This window comes from Amaranthus tricolor, chromosome 11, assembly GCF_026212465.1.
Source record: "Amaranthus tricolor cultivar Red isolate AtriRed21 chromosome 11, ASM2621246v1, whole genome shotgun sequence".
Taxonomy (NCBI): Eukaryota; Viridiplantae; Streptophyta; class Magnoliopsida; order Caryophyllales; family Amaranthaceae; genus Amaranthus; species Amaranthus tricolor.
Genome location: NC_080057.1, coordinates 25,131,035 through 25,154,518, shown reverse-complemented (window position 1 = coordinate 25,154,518; position 23,484 = coordinate 25,131,035). Strand labels below are relative to the sequence as shown.

General features: G+C 33.9%; 4 protein-coding genes across 4 annotated transcripts; 1 reads left to right on the top strand and 3 right to left on the bottom strand.

Annotated features, from left to right (window-relative positions):
- The first annotated feature begins 2,527 nt into the window (after positions 1-2,527).
- On the top strand, positions 2,528-2,908 carry LOC130826696 (uncharacterized). Its single transcript, XM_057692264.1, has one exon. The coding sequence runs from the start codon at positions 2,528-2,530 to the stop codon at positions 2,906-2,908; it is 381 nt and encodes a 126-aa protein (XP_057548247.1).
- Positions 2,909-7,477: 4,569 nt separating this feature from the next.
- On the bottom strand, positions 7,478-7,798 carry LOC130826695 (uncharacterized). The gene has a single exon (XM_057692262.1). The coding sequence runs from the start codon at positions 7,796-7,798 to the stop codon at positions 7,478-7,480; it is 321 nt and encodes a 106-aa protein (XP_057548245.1).
- A 613-nt stretch (positions 7,799-8,411) lies between these two features.
- On the bottom strand, positions 8,412-13,374 carry LOC130826694 (transcription factor MYB27-like). Its single transcript, XM_057692261.1, has 7 exons — positions 13,250-13,374; positions 12,415-12,544; positions 11,694-12,267; positions 11,567-11,574; positions 10,004-10,009; positions 9,395-9,426; positions 8,412-8,653 (listed from the first exon to the last, which is right to left on the bottom strand). The coding sequence occupies exons 1-7, from the start codon at positions 13,362-13,364 to the stop codon at positions 8,412-8,414; spliced, it is 1,107 nt and encodes a 368-aa protein (XP_057548244.1). The 5' UTR covers positions 13,365-13,374.
- A 3,224-nt stretch (positions 13,375-16,598) lies between these two features.
- Positions 16,599-21,114, bottom strand: LOC130827227 (serine/threonine protein phosphatase 2A 57 kDa regulatory subunit B' beta isoform-like). Its single transcript, XM_057692889.1, has 2 exons — positions 19,551-21,114; positions 16,599-17,348 (listed from the first exon to the last, which is right to left on the bottom strand). The coding sequence occupies exons 1-2, from the start codon at positions 20,721-20,723 to the stop codon at positions 17,037-17,039; spliced, it is 1,485 nt and encodes a 494-aa protein (XP_057548872.1). The 5' UTR covers positions 20,724-21,114; the 3' UTR covers positions 16,599-17,036.
- Positions 21,115-23,484: the final 2,370 nt, after the last annotated feature.

The following is a 23,484-nucleotide window of genomic DNA, read 5'->3' as shown; positions in this document are numbered from 1 at the left end:
CTATATATATGGTAACTAACTATACAACATGTTCTTGATTTGGATTGATACCTTGGCATCAATTTCTGATCACCAACTATCAATTTGGGTTAGTTGGCTACTAGCCTTAGCTTTTGGTCATTCCTTTCCCTCTATGCTTTTTTTAATTAAAGAATAAAATATTAATTATTTCTTCTTGCTACTTCTCACTTGCAAAAGTTTCAAATGCTTTGAGTGAATAACTTTCTTAATAAAGTAATGTTGTGACGTCAGCTTGTCAAAAGATGATGTATATGGAAATTTAAAAAAATTGAGTGAAAAACGTAAAAAGGACGTATATTTTATTTGAAAATGAGATAAATGTATGTATGAGGAAAATTTTAAAAATAAGTGTGGTATGATGGCCAAAAAAAATAATAATAAAGTAAATTTAATGAGACAAACTAAAAAAATTATAATGAAACTAACAACGAACAAGATGTACTTGACTTTTGAGTGGCTTTTATTTTGTTTTGTTGTTACTAACAATGAATAAGACTTGATCAACAACTTGGACAAGAACATATTTATTTGAGAAATAGTTACTACTAAATTAGCTTATGTTTAAACAACAAGTCTTATACCACGAGTCCAAATTAGTCTATGTGTAATCAATCATTTTAAGGTTGTAAGTGATCACTTTAAGATTATAAGTGACCACTCAAAGATCATAAAGAGTAATCACTCTAACACTATAAGTGATTATTTTAAGGTTATAAGTGATTACTTTAAAATATTAAGTGTATATTAAGCTAGCCGAATAGATATGGTCTCAAGGCGAGATGCGTGATTTCTAGAATTTGTGATTTTTTAAATTCTTTATTAAATTAAGTTTGATTGATTTAAAAAGTTTAATAATTACTTCATATTCCATACGGTCAAACATATTGGCCCATATTTTATTCATTCTCCTTTACACCAAAACAAACCCTATTGAGCCCACATGCAAAGAATTGGGCCCGATCTTTCAGCCCATCCTATATGAGTACAACAGGCTCCACTCTCAGTTCTTCCCCTAACCCAAACTCCACATCATGAGTATAGAGTATAAAAGTGCCAAAGTTTTTGGAGCAATTCTTTAGTCAAATTGATCTCAATTTTTTCTTTGACAAATTTAAATTTAAGACAGTCTTATGATAAGGCAATTTCAAATAAGGTTAAATAGTATAATTAATAAACTAAATAAAAAATATAACATCTTACTTACTGTCAAATTAAATAGTACATTTAATCAGAAAAATAGAAAGTATATCACATTATAATTATAAAGTATGTGTAACTCATATTTCCTCGATTATATGCTTAATAAATTCTTATTTTCTCTGTGTCTTTGAATTTATTACTGAAAATGACATTTTTTCACGTAATATATCCAATAAACTCTAAAACACAGACTAACACAATATTTCTTTTCCCTCTCATACTAGATTTCTTTTTGGGTTTACACACTTTTTAGCACTCTAAAAGTAGTAAAAATATAAAAAGAGTTCAAAACATAAATCCTCTAATTATAAAAAGAGTGGAAGGAAAAAAAATACTATTCACTCTTTACACACGGCTCTTTCTCTCTCTATGTGCTCCCAACCTTTGGTTCACCGTCGCCCTAGCATGGTTGAACCAGCCAAGGCACGAGGCCTGGGATGGCCGAGGAAGACGGAGGCCCAGAAAGCAGCCTCGGCAGCCACCCAAGCCGGAGTTCAATCGGTTGTGGTTCAACCCTCGATGACTGCTGCTACAGACCGTAATTCCAAATCTGAATTCACCATGAAGAATGGCAGCCATGGCACTATGTCGAAGGACAATGAACAACCTCCCCTAAGCTGGGTCTCCATCGTTAATGGCAGCAGTGATTATGACAGCCTAGGCCAACCTTCGACAGTGGTGAGGACTCCAACCCAGCCACCAAATCAGGAGATCCCAATTCCAGCATTTGAACCTGAAGGTGATAATGGCGGACAGAAGCAATGCAGTACCTTAAGTCAATCGACCCACTTTGTAGCAATACAACTAGTGACTTATAAAGAGCCAAAACCTCTGGTTTCCCACCGCTGTCTTGGGGAGTAGGCCACCGGAGTCACTGGCAGCAACCGTTCAGGGCGCCAAAGTCAGCCAACAACAACTTCAGATGCGACTGCTACCATACCAGTCTAGGAGCCACCTGTTGTTGCATCAATAATAGTAGGTAATGCACCACCACAACCCAAACTTGTTAAAATTGACTTAATTGATATTGAGGATCAAATTCATTATTGGGAGACAGCTGTGGTATGTTTTGTGGTCGAGGCAAACCCACCTTTACACGTTATAGATGGATTTGTGCGTAGAATAAGAAAAGTCCTAGACATAGACCTGTAGGTATGGTGGACAAAGGAGTCTATATGATTAGGATCAAAACTATTGAGTCTAGAGATAAGGCTTGTGAGTCGAATGGAGCCTGTTTGATAACAAACCCTTCGTCATTAAACCATGGACCCCTAAAAGGCCAACAGACAAAAGTAGCCTATCTTTCATGCCTATTTGGATCCAACTTCCCAAGCTCAAAGTGGAATACAAGAGTGAAGGTAGCCTTAAGAAGATAGCAGGAATAATAGGAAATGTCATCAAACTGGACAAAGCCACACGCCAGAAAACTAGACTAAGGTTTGCCCGAGTCCTAGTTGAGATGAAGATCAATGATGACTTCCTAGAGGAAATTCATTTCACTAATGTGAAGGACGAATTGGTTACTCAGCAAGTGGTCTATAAACGAAAATCGATCATGTGCACCAAGTGTAACAAAATGGGTCATAGTGAACAGAAATGCAAATGGAACAAAGGGAAGGATAAAGCCCCCAAAAAAGACAATAGACTGTGGAAAGACAAGGATGGCTTCCAATTGGTGGTCAGGTAACAATATGTAGTGAAATAAAAACCCTCATGCCAAGAACAGGAAGGGACCAAGGATCCAAGTGACGTGGACAAGCCACACTCCAACAGATCCCCATCTAGAGCAAGTAACCCTGTAGAGCAACATCACCACAGTGTCTTTACACCCAACCCCTTTGTTGCACTTGTGATTGAAACAAATGACATTGTCGGGGAGGAAACCACTACACCAAAACATCCAATCAAAGCGCTGAGGGCTTACCTCATCGATGACAATGAATAACATCCTAACATGGAATGTGAGAGGGCTAAACAAGATAAGTAAACAAACGAAAGTGGCGAGATTCATTTCTAACCACAACATTAGCCTATTTAACCTTCTTGAAACCAAGGTAAAGCGACAAGGTTTAGGTGCCCTTTATCAAAGACTATGTCCCTCTTGGTGCTTCACTCATAACCTGGATTGGCATAAAGGAGGACGCATTATAGTTTCTTGGAAAAGCAATGAGTTAAGTGTGGATATCAGACATTGTAGCAGTCAGGTAATTCATGTGGATGTGTCCCCCCTAACTGGCGACAAATTCTCTTGTTCATTTGTTTATGGTGCTAGTGACAAGATCTTCTCTTTAGTCAGCTTGATTGCATCAAGAATCACATTGTAGGCCCGTGGCTCCTTATGGGTGACTTCAATTGTATAGCCAACATAAATGAAAGAATCGGCCAAAGACCTCGCAACAATAAAATGGATCCCTTCAGGAGATGTATGGAGACTTGTGAGATTCATGACCTGAAAAGCACCGGGAAATTCTACACTTAGACTAACAAGCAAGAGGGTATTGCGAGAGTTCTAAGCAAGATCTTTCCTGGGAAACCACCTTTCCTACGGTTGAAGCTGTCTTCCTCCTGGAGGGAGACTTTGACCACACACCAATGCTAGTCCACTTCTCCAAACTTATTTAGGCAACCTGCAAACAGAAATTCAAGAAGGATGAGCAAACAGTGGTGATCCAAGCAGAGACCAACCTTCTCAAAGCTCAAGAGGAGGTACATGCTCAACCCACTAATGTTCATCTTATTAACCTTGAATGTAAAATGACAGATCTTCTCAAGAAGGCTAAGGAGGATAGGGATTCGGCTCTGCGACAACAAGGAAAAATTACATGGCTTACTTTGGGAGATGAAAACACAAAGTTCTTCCACCAATCTATCAAATTCCGTCATAGGTCGAACACAATCAACGTCCTCCACATGGATACAGAGATCATAAGCGACCAGACTAGAATCCAAGAGATATTCCAAAGCTACTACAAAGACCTTTTATGCAATGATATAGAGAACAGGAAACTCATCAACATAAATATTGTTCACAAGGGCCCAACCCTCACAACAGTCCAAAAAAACCTACTTTCGCTGTCGTTCTCTGAGAAGGAGATTAAAAAGGCTTTATGGACTATTCCTAAGGATAAAGCCCCCGGCATTGATGGATTCAACAGTGGCTTCTACAAAGCTTCATGGCCAGTGGTAGGTTCGGATGTTACTAGAGCAATCCAGAAATTCTTCGAATTTGGGGCCCTCCCGAAGGCTTGGAACGTGACGGCTATCACCTTGACTCCTAAGAAACAGTTTCTTAAAGGTCTAGGGGACTACCGTCCTATCTCCTGCTGTAATGTCATCTACAAATACATCTCCAAACTCATCTGCAGTAGGCTCAAACTTGTGCTAGGGGCTATCATAAGCCCTACCCAAAGTGCTTTTGTGGAAGGACGCAACATTCTTCACAACATCCTCCTTTGCCAAGATGTAGTTAAGCACTATGGAAGGAGAAGTTTTATGCCCAGATGCCTTTTCAAAATGGACCTCTATAAGGCATACGATACTCTGAATTGGGATTTTCTAAAGGACATGATCATTGCCATAATTTCCCCACCCGGTTCGTAAAGAGAATTATGATCTGTGTCTCCTCCACCCATTACTCCCTGATCCTGAATGGAACCCTCCTGGAAACCTTCAAGGCCAAATGCGGAGTTAGACAAGGCGACCCTATGTCCCCTCTACTTTTTGTCATAGGCATGGAATACCTCTCGAAGATCCTCATAGCAACAGGTGATGCTAAGGATGTCTACTTCCACTCCAGGTGCTCCAAACTAAAGCTAAACCACCTTGTGTTTGCGAAGGACCTAATGCTATTTTATAAAGGAGATATGCATTCAATTAAAACTCTCTGCCAAGGGGTGGAGCTCTTCTCCTCTAGCTCTGGTCTCGAAGCCAACAACTCCAAATCAGGTATCTACCTTGCAGGGGTCAGTGATAACTTCAGAATGCTTGTAGCTAGATCTCTAGAGTTTACATTCGAGAGCCTTCCTGGAAAATACCTCGGCATGCCTCTTACTTCCAAGTGGTACACAATAGCTGATTGGGAATGCATGGTAGACAAGATGACCAATCAAATTCGCTCATGGTTTGCGAGGAATCTATCCTATACAGCTAGACTCCAGCTGGTCAACTCGATCCTCATAAGCATCTCGAATTACTGGTGTCAAACTGTTATCCTCCCTAAACGAGCCGTCAACCAGATCAATACAATTTGTCGCTCCTACCTTTGGCATGGTGATACTAACGACAAATCTCCAAGGAATGTAAAGTGGGAGAAGGTTCCTAGGCCAAAAGGAGGATGGGCTGGAAATCCGAAACCTGCAAGTGTGGAACCTAGTAGCTGTAGGTAAAGTAGCTTGGCACATCAGCACCATGCAAGACTCGTTATGGGTAAAATGGGTACATGAGGTATATATGAAAGGTGGCAGATGGAACCTCTTCAATGCTCCCATCACTGCGAGTTGGGTAATCAAAAAGCTCTGTGGGGTTAAGGAGACATTGAGGGACTGGATAAAACTTCCGAAGTATTCTATTGACACGGTTTACAAAGACTTATTGGGGACCGCAGATAAAGTCTGCTAGACAAACACAATATGGAACCGAGCCGTCATTCCTGGATGTCGCTTTTTGGTTTGGCTTACATGCCATGAAAGACACAAAACAAAACATCGACTCAAAGGTATGAGGTGGTATGTATATACTCATAATTGTTAATGAATGCAGGAGATACAATTTAGGGGAGTGGACAGATGGGGCAGGTGACAAAACAGGATTAGATGCAAATGATTATGATGGAGCCATCAGCCATTCCTTCAATTTACTCTCCCACATATACACTTTTATTTCTTTTGTTGATTTGGTCCTTCCTTTATTTGTATATCATCCCCAATATTAACTTTTTGTGACCAAATTTTTGACATGAGGAAACTCTTGCTATTTTTAACACTAATTAATATTGATTGTAACTTTTTTTTTTGTTTTCTTCTTTTCATTTTATGTTCTAACTCCTTGTTACTCTTGGAATTTTAGATACTAATCTTTGTGTCTCTAATTATATCCACAATTGGGTTGTGTCTTAGGTCACAGGTCATATGTCGATGCCTCGCTGTAGGTCGTACCTGCCAGCCCACAAGTGAGTCATGTCTATACTCCATACCGTCTTCGTGTAGGCCCGACCCATATTCATTTCCACCATCGACTACAACAAAAATTAACTTTTACGACATAGGATTTAGCGTCATTAAAAAACATGTCAATTTATATTTTTAGTGTAATAATTGTTGGTTTTTTTTAAGTTACACTATAAAGTGATTTAGTGATACTTTATTGGGTCTTTAGTGACATATGTAATTATTATTATATTCTATAGTGGTATTTATGAGAAATGTCACTAGAATATTATTATATAAATATATATATATATATATATATATATATATATATATATATATATATATATATATATATATATATATATAGATATATATATGTATATATATATATACATATATATAAATATATATATATATACATATATATATATATATATATATATATATATATATATATATATATATATATATATATATATATAAAGTAGATATTAACATTTTAAACTAAATGTCACTAAGTATATCACACTAAAAATATATTAGGTTGTAGTGATTTATTTATATCTTATTTTCCCACCCCAAATTCCCAAAACAAGTGAAAATTTCAAAATATTGGAGAATATACATCTACAAATCATGAACCATATTTTACTTCAACTTATTAAGGAGCACATAGGTTTTAATAATGGTATCTAACTTCATGATTCCCATAACCAAGTACTCAGGGGTGGAGTAAAATTTGAAAAATTCTTTGAATGCTCTGTATCATCTTCATCATCAATATCATACCCAGTGTATCCCGCCCATAGAAAACTATGGTCAGGGTCTGAAGAGGGAAAGAACGCGGCAATTCATGCCCATAAGGAGAAAGCGGCCAACGAGTCCCTCGACTCAAAAAGATCAAGAGATGTTCCTGCAAACAAAAGGATTTGGTGAAGCTGAAGTTAGCTCCGCAAGCCTATATCTTATTACACAAGATTAACTCTTAAACATAAAATAAAATAAAAGAGAGCATATAAATAAAATAAATATAAAAAGGTACTGATAATAATAGTAATAAAAATGAGTAAAAGCCAAGAACAAAACACCATTAGGTAAGCGAAATATAATCAAAAGTCTAAGACATGAATAAGGCGCCTCCAACTACCCCTATCTCTGGTCAGGTTCTTAGAGAGGTGTAACTCATGCAAGTCAATTTTTATATGTTCCTCCCAATTTCTTCTAGGTCTTCCTCGACCCCTCTTACCCTCTACTATGTTGCTTTCTATTCTACCCACAGGAGCGTCAAAAGTGTTTCTCTGTACATGTCCAAACCATTTTAATCTATTTTCGCGAATCTTTGCAGAACTATGAGCAAACCCTAGTTTCTCTCTAAACTTCTGGTTCCTAATTTTATCCCTCAAAGTGTGACCACACATCCACCTCAACATGGACGTTTCTGTAACTTCCATCTTATGTTCAAAAGTTTTCTTTACGAGCCAACATTTTGTCCCATACAACAAAGCAAATCTGATTGTCACTCGGTAAAATTTACCTTTTAACTTACTTGGGAATTTCCTATCACATAGCACCCCTGTGGCTGCTCGCCACTTAAGCCAGCCCGCTTATATTAGATGAGTAACATCTCCGTCAATATCCCCATTACTCTGAATAATCAATCCCAAATACCTGTACTTGGTCGTAACAACTTCTTCACCGATGGACACCTTTGTCTCCCCAATCGGCGTTGTCCCACTAAAGTGGCATCGCAAATATTTTGCCTTCGTACGACTTATGCGCAACCCTTTACCTTCTAAAACTTCCTTCCACTCTTCCAATTTATTATTAACTTCCTCTTTAGTTTCTGCTACCAACACGATATCGTCAGCGAATAACATGTACCACGGTACCGTCTCCCATATACATTTAGAAATTTCTTCCATAATGACCGTAAAAATGAAAGGGCTAAATGTCGATCCCTGATGTAGTCCTACTTTAACTGTGAAAGGCTTTGTCATCCCCTATCGGTGTCTGAATGTTAGTCGATATTTTGTCATACATATCTCATATAGCCTCAATGTACCTTGATGAAATACCTCTAGCCTTGAGGCTGTCCCAGATGATGCGTTCTATTATGCTATCATACGCTTTCTCCAAGTCGATGAAAATCATATGCAAATCCTTCTTTCGCTCCCTATATTTTTCCATTAGTCTCCTTAAAACATGAATAGCCTCAGTGGCTGATCTTCTTGGCATGAAATCGAATTGGTTTTCTCTGATCACTGTCTCTTGTCTAATTCTCTTCTCTATCACTCTTTCTCACTGTTTCATAGAGTGGCTAAGAAGTTTTCATTTTTAATCGCTTAATACGTACTACGTAATTCAATATTGAGATGATTAGATAAAGTTAATAATAGATAAAAAAAAAACAACATTATACTTGTTTAATGGGCAAAATAAGTTTCTTATAGCAATATTATTTCATAAAAGAAAATAAAATTCAAAAATTGATCAAAAGAGTTGTGGCCATCTTTCTTTCCTCCTCGGACCCCGATCATACTTTCCTATAAGCCGAATACACTGGGTATGATGATGAGTCGTGGCCGACACCGACACCTCCTCTAGTTCCATGTATGTTATTAGCAATACTTGAATGTAAGAAGTTGGTCAAGCGTAAGCATAGACTATAGTATTAATTAGGATAATATTCTGAAGAATATTGTGTAATAACCTACCATTAATAATTAGAGAAAATGTAGATAGTAGGTCTAAATGAGCTGAATGTTATTTAAGTAATGAATTGATCTCCATTTTGATACATTATCTCCATTGAAATTTACATCATACATGTTATCTCCTTATCTAATTACTTAAAATAGAATTTATTTCCCCTTTTAGAAAGAGTTCACAGCTTTTAGCTAGGGCAATCTCTGACGTCCAAAAATTGGGATTTTTGTACAAAATTGATTATTAATTTCGGATACTAGTGTAGGGTAGATCTAATACTAACTTTCATATGTGTGCAAAGTCAACATGATCGTATGTACCATGATCGTCGATTAGCAAAGGCAAAATGGGACTGTATTTGTGTATAAGATTGATATCAACTTGAATTAAATTTAAATGTAATTTATATTTTTTACTAATATATTAGAGGCCCTTTTTATTTTTCACTTTGAGGCCTAAAAATAAACGAAACGACCCACTATTTGAAATGGGGTCGTATTTGTGTATATTTCTAATTATATACTTCAAAAAGAATATGTTTTAATGGATACTTGTATCTACGTTATTCTGATGTATTTTGCTAATTTTGCGCGTAGAGATATTAATAAAGTATATCATTATGCATAATAAAATTTATAATTCAAGGCCCCGACATAGATAGAAGACACTTAACAACAGCATTAGGATGATAAAACGTTACTTGTGTATTTAGTTCGCCCATAGACTACCTAAATCTCATAAACGTGTCTAAATACCAATTTTAGTTGTTATGTTATTATATATTATTTATATTTTACAATTCAATAATAATAGAAATTTAATTAAATAACACGGATCATAACCTAAATAAGTGGGCTAGGGATCAAGATTCCTCTAATTTGTGATTATAATAAAATGTAAAACAAAGAAGATAAGCTACATTGAAGTACATCATCCTGCATGTACAAAACATATAATTAAGCTGAGATATAATTGTATAATCTTAACATATTAAGCTGCTGACACAATATTAATGGAAGTGATCGTACTTTTTTTTTTTTTTTAATAAGATTGGAAGTGATCATACTTTTAGACATACTTTTGTGAATTATGACGTTTAATTCCAACAATTCTGCTATTTAATTCAAGGGTTTTTATAGCTGGTTAATAGATTTAGACAATAAATTTAATAATTATTTTAAATTTATTAGAAAATATCTTTAAAAATAGTTTAATGTGATAATATTTTAAAGAATATTTTAAATTAAATTTTAAATGATTACCAATTTTATTGTCTTAATATATACTACTTTTCTGATGGTAATTAAAGCCATATTGATCTAAGTATTAATAGCTCCATTTACAGACTTGCACACATCTAAGCTTGAGATAGTTACTATATATAGCTTCAATGTATATCGTCGGTTGTAGGGCACATTTAGAATACTAGTAAATATAATGTGTGCGGTGTGCTAAACAATCACTTCTATAAGTGAGTCGAATCTACTCGGCTTTTATTATTTGTTTTATACGTTACACAATTTAACGTATTGATATGATTTATAATCAAATAATTTGAAACTTAACCTACATTGCAGGTTCAAGTCTAAATTCTCCTATCGTTGTTTTTGGATATTATTCTTGATAATTCATTGTTATATATTATTCTATCATACATTCGATTTAAGTATTAAATGATGTAAAGGTATATCTATACTTAATTAATTTTTTTATACTCTACACGATTTCAAGTTCTATTGAATGTTGCTTTTGTTTAAATAAAAAGGTTAACAAATGTATCAATTTATAAAAAATTTAAGGCATTCTCCAAGAGTATATTATGATGGAGTGATGTGGTATAGAACCACCATTCAAAAGGATAGGTGGATGACCTTTTCTGTATTGGTCATTCTCAACATTAGCAACTTCTAGGGTAGTGGTTGGTTAGGCCAAGAAGGGTTATTTGATCCCAAATCTTATTTGGTATACATATAAATATTATTAAAAATTTTTGAAATGGTTACATATTTTTCTTATTAGAGTAGGCTGAAAGAAGGAAATGAAGTTAGAGGAGAATCGATTTCAGGATCTTAATTATAATGGAGAATGTGTTTCTTGCTCCTTCAACTGAGATAAAACCTAATACTCTTATCATCAAATTAAACTTTTGGTTAAAATAATATTTTAAAAGAGTATTGAAAGTCCGAGGCATGGATTTTAGACTTTTACTGCCATCTACGCTTCCTTTCAAGATGAATATTTGACCTTACGTAAAATAGGAATTTATGTTACAACCATACTTTAATATAAGGAGCGCTCTTATGAAAAAAATGTTCAAGCTAACAAATACGGAAGATACACCAACACCTTTATAATTTATTTCTAAACCAACCAACCAACATACATAAAAAGAAATGTAAAATAAAGATGAGCAAACTCTATTCATTTACATTTAATCCTTAATGGGTAAGAGATAAATTTTGCTATCTAACTAATTCAATCCCTTTTATTACAAGGTAAGCTGAAAGAAAAAGAGTTAAATGATAATCAAATTCAGAATCTTACTTGAAAAAGTAATATTTATCTTCTAATTGAAACAAAACCCGAAATACCACTAAACAAACTTAATTATTGCTTTACATTATTGAACAAATCCATATCCCACTTACTATCTAAAAACTCATCCCATGCACTTCCTTCTCCAAGACATGACCAATTCATAGGATAATCATAACAAAACTCCGAAGAATCAATGCTTTCCGAACATCCTGTTGCACTAATCAACTCTTCACTTTGCTCAGTCGACAATATATTTAACCAATTGGTTAACCGAATTTCATATGGCGAGTTTGTGATCATGCAATTTGATTCTACTCCCTTATTAGTACTATAGTCACAATTAAAGTTATGACCGGTTACAAGTCCAATACAACTTTCATCAGTAGATATTGTGTTAATTTTACAATTATTACTTGTTTCTATCATAGTGACACTTTTACCTTGTTGTAGTGAATCCTTAATGTGATTTGAATAATTGTCTGTATTATCACTGAATGAAGATGTTTCCTCGGAGAAAACATTACTAGATGAATAAGAGGTAATATTATTGTTCAATGAAGTTTGAATATGTATTTTCTTCTTCAAATGAGTTCTACAATAATTCTTGATTTCATTGTCGGTTCTTCCCGGTAATCTTCTAGCAATTTTAGCCCATCTAACATAAGAAAATAAACCAAAACTAATTAATACTTTTTATATCCAATTCTATAACATAAATAAAAAGTCTTATAAATAGAAAAATGATGGAGAATATATATAGTATGTGATTAACATAATAATAGAAAGATTAAAGATTAATTACTTGTTTCCCCATGTTTGGTGGAGTTGTAGTATAATTTGCTCCTCTTGAGGAGTTATAGCACCATGTTTTAAGCATGGTCTCAGATAGTTCAACCATCTTAACCTGCAACTTTTTCCACTCCTTTGTAACCCTGCATATTCATACCATAATCTTTATTTTATGTATAGTTGAATGATTGATACATTAGCAAATTAATTACTATTTATAAAGAGATTAAAATTTAATGTTTTTAAATGGATAAAATAAATTTTCTGAAATATAACAAAATATTAATTTTGAGTTTTATAAAGATTCAAATAAATCACTACACACCTTAAAATTTTATTTCTACTATTTTGCCTATTAAATTTTACTCAGACTTTTTTATACATGATAAGCCGAAGAAAAGGGATAATTGAAAAATGAGGCAAGAATCAAATACAAGTTTCTCCTAAGAAAAGTGCTAAGAAAAGCGATACATGATCCAGCTAAGACAAGACTCGATTTTGTTAAGTTTGTCGTCTCTTATTTTGATGGGGCTAAAGTTATATATAATTATTTGGTTTAAAATGACTCATTAAATCATGTAAACTTCTTATTTAAGTTAAAAAGGGATTCGGGTTAAAAGTACAATATTATAGGCTACGAGTTGGAACCGGAGGTCAGGCTGCCAGTGTGGCTTCGCCACTAGTAGATATTCATGTAAAAATATTCTATAAATTGTTGTATGAGACAGTCTTACCGAAAAACAATTCATCACATACATATTATAAGAATATAAACTTTTTATTTGAGATCATCTCTCTGAAAAATAGTCTGTAATTCAAAATATTGGATTATAAGAGCACACACTAACCTGAAATTCTAGCAACAGAATCCCATCGTCGTGCACCCAAAAGTGTAACAAAAGCTTTAAGTCGATCATCTTCTTCTTGATACCAAGGTCCCTTACGCATATTTTCTTCTTTCATATTTTAAACATGAATCGTACACTTTTAGCTTTAATTTGCTTGTAAAAGATGCAGTTATAGGAGTGTTTTTATACACGTATATTAGTGGCAATGGCAAAAGTACGTCTATTATTTTGATGGGTCAAAGATAATATTTCACAGTAAAATGACGTATTAAATTAAATAATCTGTACTATATGTGAAGTTATTCATGACATTTGCTATTATGGGTAAATCAGAAAAACAACCTCTTTGCTTTTATTTTTCATTAACAAAGGTACGTTGCGTATATTTGATCTTTTCAAATCACTGGGAGCCACTTAATGAGTATGGGATAATGAAAAAGAATAATGGCAAAAGTGCAGCAAATAAAAAGTGCGAAAGTGATTATGACTCATAAATCTTACTTAATTGACAACATAAATTGGTGGAATAACACTAACTTATTGAAGATTTATAAATTATAAAGGTACACTATACCCTTCTGGTTTCAATTACAACTCATGTGATTAACAAAATAAAAAAAAATCAAAAAAAAAATTATAGTATTATGAAATTATAATAAATCTCACTTTCCAAGAGTTATAGTTCTCTAGTTTTGAATTAAAGTGAATTATATTAAAATAACTCAATAAATGTTATGCATTTTTTTCAGATGGTGCTGCTATCAACTAAGAATACTATTTCGTCGTCACCAATGCGATTAAAGTTGCGCATATTCAGTTGCGTATATTTAACCCTTTAAATCAATAGCGGAGCTATTAGTGGTCAAAGGTCGGAAACAACCCACCCTCAAAAACCACTAAAAATATATTATACATGGAGCATTCGGCCTATAAATAACTTAATTCTACTTTTAAGTTACAGTTGACTTTGATCTCACTATCAATACGACGAAACCTCTCACGTACCATATTTCAATCCCCTCACTATAATTTCTTTATGTAATGTAATATGAAAATAGTTGTACTTTCCTCACTCGAAGTTTTATCTTCATTTTCTTGTCAAATTCTCTTAAATGGGAGTCACTAATTAAACAGCACTAGGATAATATGCAATAATATTATTGTTATAATATACAATACATATATAATTATGTCATGATTGGGACATGGATTAATGTAGTTCCATAAACTATACAAGTTAAGCTTCCAATTGCATCATCCTTTTTGGCTTTTATATAACTATAAAAGTATTATTATAATGTTAAATAGTTAATTAGCAAGGTTTTAAGTGTGTTTAGATGATTAATTTAAGTGTTGTTAGATAATGAATCCGCAGCCTTGAAAGATCGCGTATAATTTGGTTGTCCACTTTGAACCATTTTGTTTAATACTAAAAACTAAAGTTGTTGAGATGAAATGAGATAAGATAGGATAATCCCAAGTGAATCAACCATTGGCTAATTGAATTGCTCATACCAAATCACTAAAACTTGCTTCTAAATCTCATTTTATTTGCCCCATTCAAATATTTTTTTAATTTAATTGTCTTTTATCATCAATCATACTAATAAATTCCGCATATAATAAAAATTTGAAGGTAGAAGACAGACATTTCATATACATACCCCCTCTAATGAAAAGGTAGGAGGAATGTGATGTAGTGTCTTTGAAATGGATATATACTAGATGATGGGTTAGGCCAATTGCTAGAGTTGCATTGTTGTACATCCAAAAAAATTTGATACTAGACACTAGAAAAACAAATATGTTCCATCATTTGATTTGCCCATTTTTTATTTTATAATTTTTAATAAATTTGCCTTTTTTTTATTTTTGGACATAATCTCACCACTCAACTCTCTAAATATCATACTATTTTAATTTACTATATGTATTTTCTTAATCTTTGTGTCATTTAACAATAGGGCTAAATAACTAAGATGTAACTGCATAATAGTCTATAAGTGGATTGACCCAACGAGCTTCAAAGTCGGACTAAAAGATCATTGGACGAACGTTGGACTAAAATGGGTGTGGACGGGTCAATTATAAAAGGAAATTGACCAGCCCAATCCTATTAAAAATTTTGACCTACCTCACCCAACCTGACCCAATTAACATATGTTTCACAATTTACCCACCTGAATAAAACATCACAAATTTAACAAACTATGTTAACATCAAATACACCCCACTAATTCTAAGTAATGATCAAATTGTGGAATCATGCAAGCATCCAACATTCACCTCTAGAGAAATGGCAATCACCTAACATTGAAGATGAACACCCTTAAAAGAAGCAACACACCAACATTTTACATCCTTTGAAGAATCTTGAGCTTCACCTTGAGTACAAAAGTCAAAACTCCACCTAGAACCTAGCACTAGCCCTTTGAGACCTAATAATCTCTACCAACATACTTGTCAATATTTATCAAATCTAACAAATATTTGAACTTGTTTAACAAAATTGGTTTAGTGAAGAAATCTACAAGATTGTCTAGAGTTCCAACCATAACATTGATCCTTGTTCCATCCCTCAAATATTACTAATTACATAGACATCAATGTGCTTCATACGAACGTGATGAATTTAATCTATGGCTACGCCAACAAGGACGAGGGTGGCATCCATAAAATTTTATTCGTTTATCATCCTAGAGGTGGAGTAAATTAGATAACATAGAATAGGTTGTGAGGAAGGGAAAGGGATACATATGAGAGATCCCAAAGAGTAGCCGACCTAAACAAAGACTAATCTAAGATCAACTTTATGTTTTTTAAAATTGTAGGGTAGATTGAGGGAAGGAGAGTCGATCGTAAGATGTTATTTGAAACAAATTATACTTGTTTTAATTGAGACAAGACTTAATACTCAGATAAAATCAAAAGGCTCAAAATAAACCAGATAGAGCAACAATCAACAACCATCCTTGGAATCCAAGATAAGACATGCCAAAACTTATTTCTATTTTAAGTTGTCCTATTTAATTTGCACCCACCGAAGTATCCACCATTCTCTTTTAGTTTCATTCGTAAATTTCAGTATCTCTTTCAATCTCATCCATTCATTACCTTACTCGTTACTTATCTTATTTGACAAGTACATATTAATATTCAAACGTCTATTAAAGAGACGCAAATCCAATGAGACAAAGGAAATACCAAATATGAAATATTGAAATACCCTTGAAAAAGGGTTAACAAGAAAAGCCCTTAGCTTTGGTCAATTGAGATGCTAGATTCCAATAAAACTCAATCCACAAGTAGAATATAGAACATCAAATTGATTTTTAATAAGAAAAAAAAAAAACAAAAGAAAAGGAAAAGTATTGAGTTCATAAAATTTATTTTTACATATTAAGAAACTCAACGGATGAACTAGCAATTGAAGAACATCCTTGATTCCACTTTTAAGTACAAAATTCACCCTAAATCAGCAAAAAAATAAATCTGAATTGGGTATTACTCTAACAATGAACAACACATACATTTTTAGGAAGAGACTTGGGCAATATCATTCTTAATCGGGGAATTTTTTGATACAAAATAAATTACATTTTATCACTGATTTCCCTAACGTCTTCTTCGGTTAAAATGAAATTCACGGAGAAAAAATATTGAAGGATCAAAAAATTATGAGATAAGAAAATTAAAAGAAAAAAAAAAAGAATACCACCAAAACGGAGATAAGAAAAGTCCATCCGGTGCCCTTTCGGTTCTTGATTAATCGCCAACATTCAATCATTCAAGCCGTTACCATGTCTTCTCCCGCCACTTCTGCTAGTCTCTTCCACGTCAACAACCGCTGCTCTTCTACGTCTTTAGCTCGGGATACTTTTTCTTCGTATTGACTCTGACAATCTTCGAACAGCTCTACATCCATCTCCAAGAACATTTTCCGGACATTGACAGTAAGGCCGTGGACAGCCTGGTTCCAATGACTTTGAATGTTCTTCTCCAACGCCTCGAAAATAATGGGCAGTATGACATTCCGGTTTTGGGCGATTAAACTAACTATATGCTCGTTGTTCCAAAAGAAAAGCGCTCGTTCAGCTACCTGCAATGTCAATAATATGCTCATTAACTCAATATCCTACATTCTAAGGATTACAAAAGGCTGGATAATGTGTTAATGGTGCGATTTCGACAGAAGAGTTGAAACGACATTGGTTAGAGCATTGCGATTCACTCCATAAGTAGCCACACCTAGAAACACGCATATAACTAAGATAACCGGTACTAGTCGCATACAGTGTCACATGATTCGCTAATCTCCTCATGAATTGCGAATCGAAATGCGAATTATGGTCGATCTTGGGCTATTTTTGGGCAAATTTGAGCGAATCGCAAATTCAAAAAGCGTATGTTATACTGGTCATACACGTGTCGAGAGCAAACAGGCATATGTTAAATACAAGTTGATAATTCTAAGTAATATGCTCATGTTAATTGGCAAACATAATGCTCAAACAGTAATAAGGTAGAGATCCAACCCTTTGTTGTCTAAAACTCATCAATCTTATTCATATACATATGATACTCGGCAAACATATTTCACATTAACAAAGAGGGAAAGATATGACTATGTAAATTCACTAGACTTGATCACCAATAATGAGCATATGCCCCGGTTGCTCGGACGCTTCATTTTATCTCAAGTATTCACGTTGGATCCTTAATAAAAAAAAAAATAAAAAAAAAAAAAAAAAAAGTTGGACATGTATCCTAGCGACTTGCCTCACAAGGGCATATGAGTCCGAGTAACATAGGCCAATGTGAGACATGGTTCTGAGTTATTGAAAACCCAATCAACTCAACTTAAATAAATCGATAATTTACACCGCACAAAATCTACGGGTCACAAATACAAGATACTCATACCAAACATATTTCAAATTAATTGAAAATGAAGGGAAGTAGAGAAGAATCAAAGAGGTGGAGGAAGGGTATGACGACACAATTGCAACCTAATCAAAAGAATAAATTGATCAAGGAGAAAAACTAACATGGTTGTCCAAGGTGTTATATAAGAGTGAACTGAAAAACTACCAAATGAGACACATTGGAACTTCAAATTTAGATTAAAACATAAAATTTTCAAAAAAATAGACAAGTTTGACGACACTTAGAAACGTCCACGTGTGGGATAAGTTGATGAGTCTGGATAACATTGTAAATGACGTAAAATAATTATACATTTCTTACAAAATTAAATGATTTGTTCACTACAATCATTTTAAAATATCCCAAAAAGCAAAAATTACACAGATTTATGATAAAAGCCGATTAAAGACACTAAACTGACAGCACCATGATAACAATCCTATCTTATTTTTCCGAATTGTATTCAAAAGACGAGACCTAAGAAAAGGCATGAAACTTCCAAAAACCGAAGAAAATCTTCTATATAAGCTAATATTATAACAACTTTTAGGGCGAAAAAGGAAGAACCGTGTAACATCAAATTTTAGCCAAGATTGATCGTTCTCACTAACAAGATTCCCTATTAAAACTAAAGACAAACTGCAAAAATCATCATACACTTCACCAACTTCCAAGTTCAATAGCATGAAAGGTTGCATCACACTGAGCAGCTAATCTTATGAATAGCAATCTTATAACAAAACTGATCAAGCAAGGTAGAAACTCATACAAATACTCGAGCTAAAGCTACTACACAATTACTTGATCACTAATAAGAGAATTTGATTGGTGAATGACATTATATGCAAACATGAAACGTAAAGATAAGGCAGCTCGTATTACATGACACCGTCTCACCAAGAAACGGACTTAGCCCTTTACTCTAATTGATCACTTTAATACACTAACGGCCCGTTTTGGTAATCAGTACTAAATGGTGGGATAATAATGGAAAGTTAGTGCAATTTTGATAGAAATATCTCTTGATAAGTTAATGGTTATGGTTATACTCCTACGATCTCATTTTCCTCAAAAGAATTAAAATTCATTCCATTACATTACCATTTGAAAATGTAATATTAGGCGGTAATGAAAAATTACGAGGAAAAGAACTTTTTTATGATCATATTTTCACTACCATGAAAGTGACATATACCTATCGTGAAAATTAACACTACAAATTATTCGCATTCCCACATTTATTCTTGATTACCAAACTGGCCATAAATGTAAAATACACTGAATATACATGGGTCAAGTTTCACTATGACACCATCTCATTTAAAAATTTGCAAAGATAAGGGCCAAAGGGGGAGTACAAAATAAGCAAGTATACCTGAAAGTGAGGACTATTTAGGCAACGGGCAATCTGTCGAAAAAGAGGGATCATACATCGCTGAAATTCAGCACACTGTGTTGCTTCCAATACTTCTTCTAACTCCCCAAGAAAAAGAACCTCTTTCTGGCAATTAGTAACAGGCCAATACTTCAACAAACCCCTAATTACAGTATCTGCCAATTTGTAATCTTTCTCAACAAATTGAGTAATGCAATATGATAATTGTTGATGATATAAACCAACTGGTTTGGGTTTATGAAGAGGAATCAACGCTCGAACGAGGAACAACTTATGCTCCTCTTTCATGGGCAGAGCAAAGCCATTAATGATGCTTCCAAGAATCTCCAAAAGCTCACCTATCCCACTGTGTCTCTCTGTTTCATAGATAAAACGATAGAATATATTGTTAATGGCTTTCCTTATAAAAGGTCTATGCACCATAAACTTCCCATAAATCCTATGAAGTATAGTTTTCAAATACTCCCTTTCTCTAGGATCTTCTGAATCAAACAAATCCAATAGCTTCAATACAAAAGAATGATCTATGTAACGTTTGGCGATTTTAGTGTCAGTATCTTGGGATACAACATATCTCAATAGGAGTTCATACACTAGCTGTAAATGTGGCCATGATGGCTCAAGAAAGGGCTCCTCTTCTTCTGGGTCAGTCGCTTCGACGCCGGTGTTTTCGTGGGATGATGGAGGTAAACATCGGAAAATGTTTATAGAAACCATCTTAATCATTTCTTCTTGAACAGTTTCATGGATTTTTCCGGACCCAGATTGGATAAACTCAATAAGTTCCATTAATGTCTGTCGTTTGATTTCTTTTTCCCTAACTGATTTCAATGTATCAATGAAATCAAATTGGAATGAGCAAATTTGTAGCTTTCTCATGAACAGATTTTGTCGTTCCGCAGCTGGAACATCTTTGAACAGAGGAAGAGCCTCGACTGAGCCCGTAGGCGGGGGAGCTACAATGGCTGCCCCGCCTACGCCTTGTGGTGTAGCGGTTGGGCCGGATGAACCCGGAACACCAACTCTTGAAGCGTGATTAACAACAACATTTGAAGAAGCAACAATCCCAGATCCTCGATTAGCAGGAGGAAAGGCTAAATCATCTGATTTCGAACCTTTTTTGTTCCCTCGTTTCATAAATTTATTCAGCATCTTGAAAATTCACTCAATCTTTTCCACCCCGGAAAAAATCCAAACACTAACCCTAACCCTAGATTGAAAATGAAAATCCAATCAAACTAATCCCGATAAATGAATCAGATCTTAAACCTAATTTCTGTGCAATATTCAACACAACAAATACATCTAATAGATCGAAAACAAATACATACAAGCAAAAAATGACATAATCAAATACAAATTGTTACCATTTGATTAAAAAACCGCATCCTTGCAGATGGAAAATATTGGCTTTTAATCATAGTGGAATTGGGGATTTTTGAAAGAAAAAAAAAGGATGAGAAGAGACAAAAAGGGGAGATTTTGTTGGGGGAAAGAAGAGGAGATGAAAGAGAAGGATTTCTTCTTAGTTTTAATGTTTTGGGAGTGTTAGAAAGTTGAAAAAGATAAAATTAAAGGTAAAAAATTTTCAACTATGAGAATATATAGTCTATGTTTAATGGGATAAAATTCTCTATTCAAATTTGAATCAAATTATAAATAGTCTAAATTGTATTTTTTATTTTAGTACTCACAGCTAGTAGTTGCTTTTAAAGCTCATAAGGTGATATATTTTATTTTTTTTCTTTCACAAGGAAAAACTCACATGTAATTAACAAATAGGTAATTAATACTCCTGACTTTCAGCTCACTAAGAGGTTTTTAAACCTCATTTGAAATGAACATCAATTTTTAGAAAATATGTCTAGATAAATCAAACAATAATGAAAAGAGGTAACATATTCATATGCCCAAATGAGATTTGTTACTCAAACAATAGGTGGTTAGAGGGGTTACTCAACCCCTCCTTGAGTTTATAAAATATATTATATCTTTCTTATCTTTCTCTGATGGGATAACTCACATATGAATAACAATTGCACACTTTAACTGTAAATAATGTGCTCCTTGTAACTTGAGATTGTTAGAGTAGGCGTTTTAATAAAAGTGTAAGTAGGGTCGTACTTAAAGGAGTAATTAAAAGATTTTAATCTTTAAAATGAAAATAAATTATAGGTTATAGTAGAGTATTGTAGCTGGAGTCAAGTATAAAAAAGGTAATGTAACAAATCAAATTCGATGAATTAAAATGATATATATAGCAAAATCAGAGGGATAGATGGAATGTTTGCTAATATAAGTTGCATTTGGCAGATTGTCGATGAGTAGAGGCAAAGTACATAGAAAACAAACTTTATATTGATTTACGGGGTTATCCTACGGCCTCCATGAAAGTCATCGTCAACTAGTATGAAGACAGAATATTACAAATGATACCAGACGAACCATGTCCATGAGCACTGAGCGATCATACACCAATCATGCTCGATCTTAACTGATCCTATTCTGATTTGATTGATTCTCATCGATTATATATTTGCTTTGATTCTATGACCAATTTGGATCATTTTTAAAGATTGTAAAATCCCACAATTTTGATTACGATTCTAACAATTATGCCTAAATTAATGAAGGAGATTATAAAGGTCTCGGGGATTTGGACTTCTTAATACTCTTCAAAAAGCTATGATGAGGCCTCACATGTTCGTTGGTAAGCCCCATATAACGAGAGAAGGCCAAAATACGGGATAGCCCAAAGTCATATCGGTACGGCCGCCCAAATATAAACTAGCTCGCCTCAAAACCGGTTTGAAACCAAAGATATTCATATCAATACGGCGGGAATCGAATCTCGTATTAGTTGGAGTGATTATCACTTCAGACAATATTATGTGTTCGATTTTCACCAGAGGTGCATCCAAGATACCGATACAAGGTGGGTGGAACCTCATTTATCATATATATTGAACTAAGTCGATTGTCATTTTTATGCTATACAATCAATAGACAACAAGTCTTATATATAAGAATGTTTTACTATGAAATGAGCTCATACTATTAGTCTATTCCTCCAACTGATCATTTTAAGATTGCAAGTGATCATTTTAAGGTTATAAATGATTTTTTTTTAAAAAAATAATCAATTTAAAAGTGGTCACTTAAACATATAAGCAATCACTTTAACATATTATATGTACGTACATTAGATCAGTCTAATAGATTCAGTGTCACTGTGAGACCATTTCATTTGAAAATCTGTGTTTAACCATAATAGAGTTTTAATCAAATGACACAAACCATACTATAGGTAAGCCTAAACCTAGATTCTATACTGATTCTCACCTAACGCTCTCCTATCCTCGGCCTACATGTAATAGCATCTCCAACTTGATCCACAATTTCAAAGCACGAATGAATCATGAAGCTTCATACAAATGGGATACACTGAATATGATGATGATGAATGAATCTTAAAACCACGAATGATGCAAATGATTTGTCACTTCTGGTCAAAATTACAAAAACCATGAAAACTATGCAAGTCTACAAGAAGCCATAAACAATGACAAATTCAAAATAATTTGTAAATTTGAAATGGAATACAAAATTTGCATTCTCGTAACAAAATCATATATAAAAATGATAATAATAAAATAAAATAAAATAAAAATCTACCCTTAGGGTTCTATAACAAATCCTAAAGAGAAAGATTTTGTACAACAAACCCAATTCAATCCCATAATCGAGTCTTAACTCAATTGAAAATCAAATATCATTTTTCTCGATAAATTTCTAAATTCTATTCTTACATAGTCTTTTCTCGACTGGATGTATCAACTTAAACTTTAGAAAGCTTTAAGGTTTTTACAGAAAACCAAAAAGGAACCCATAAAAAGCAAAAGAGGAAGAAAAT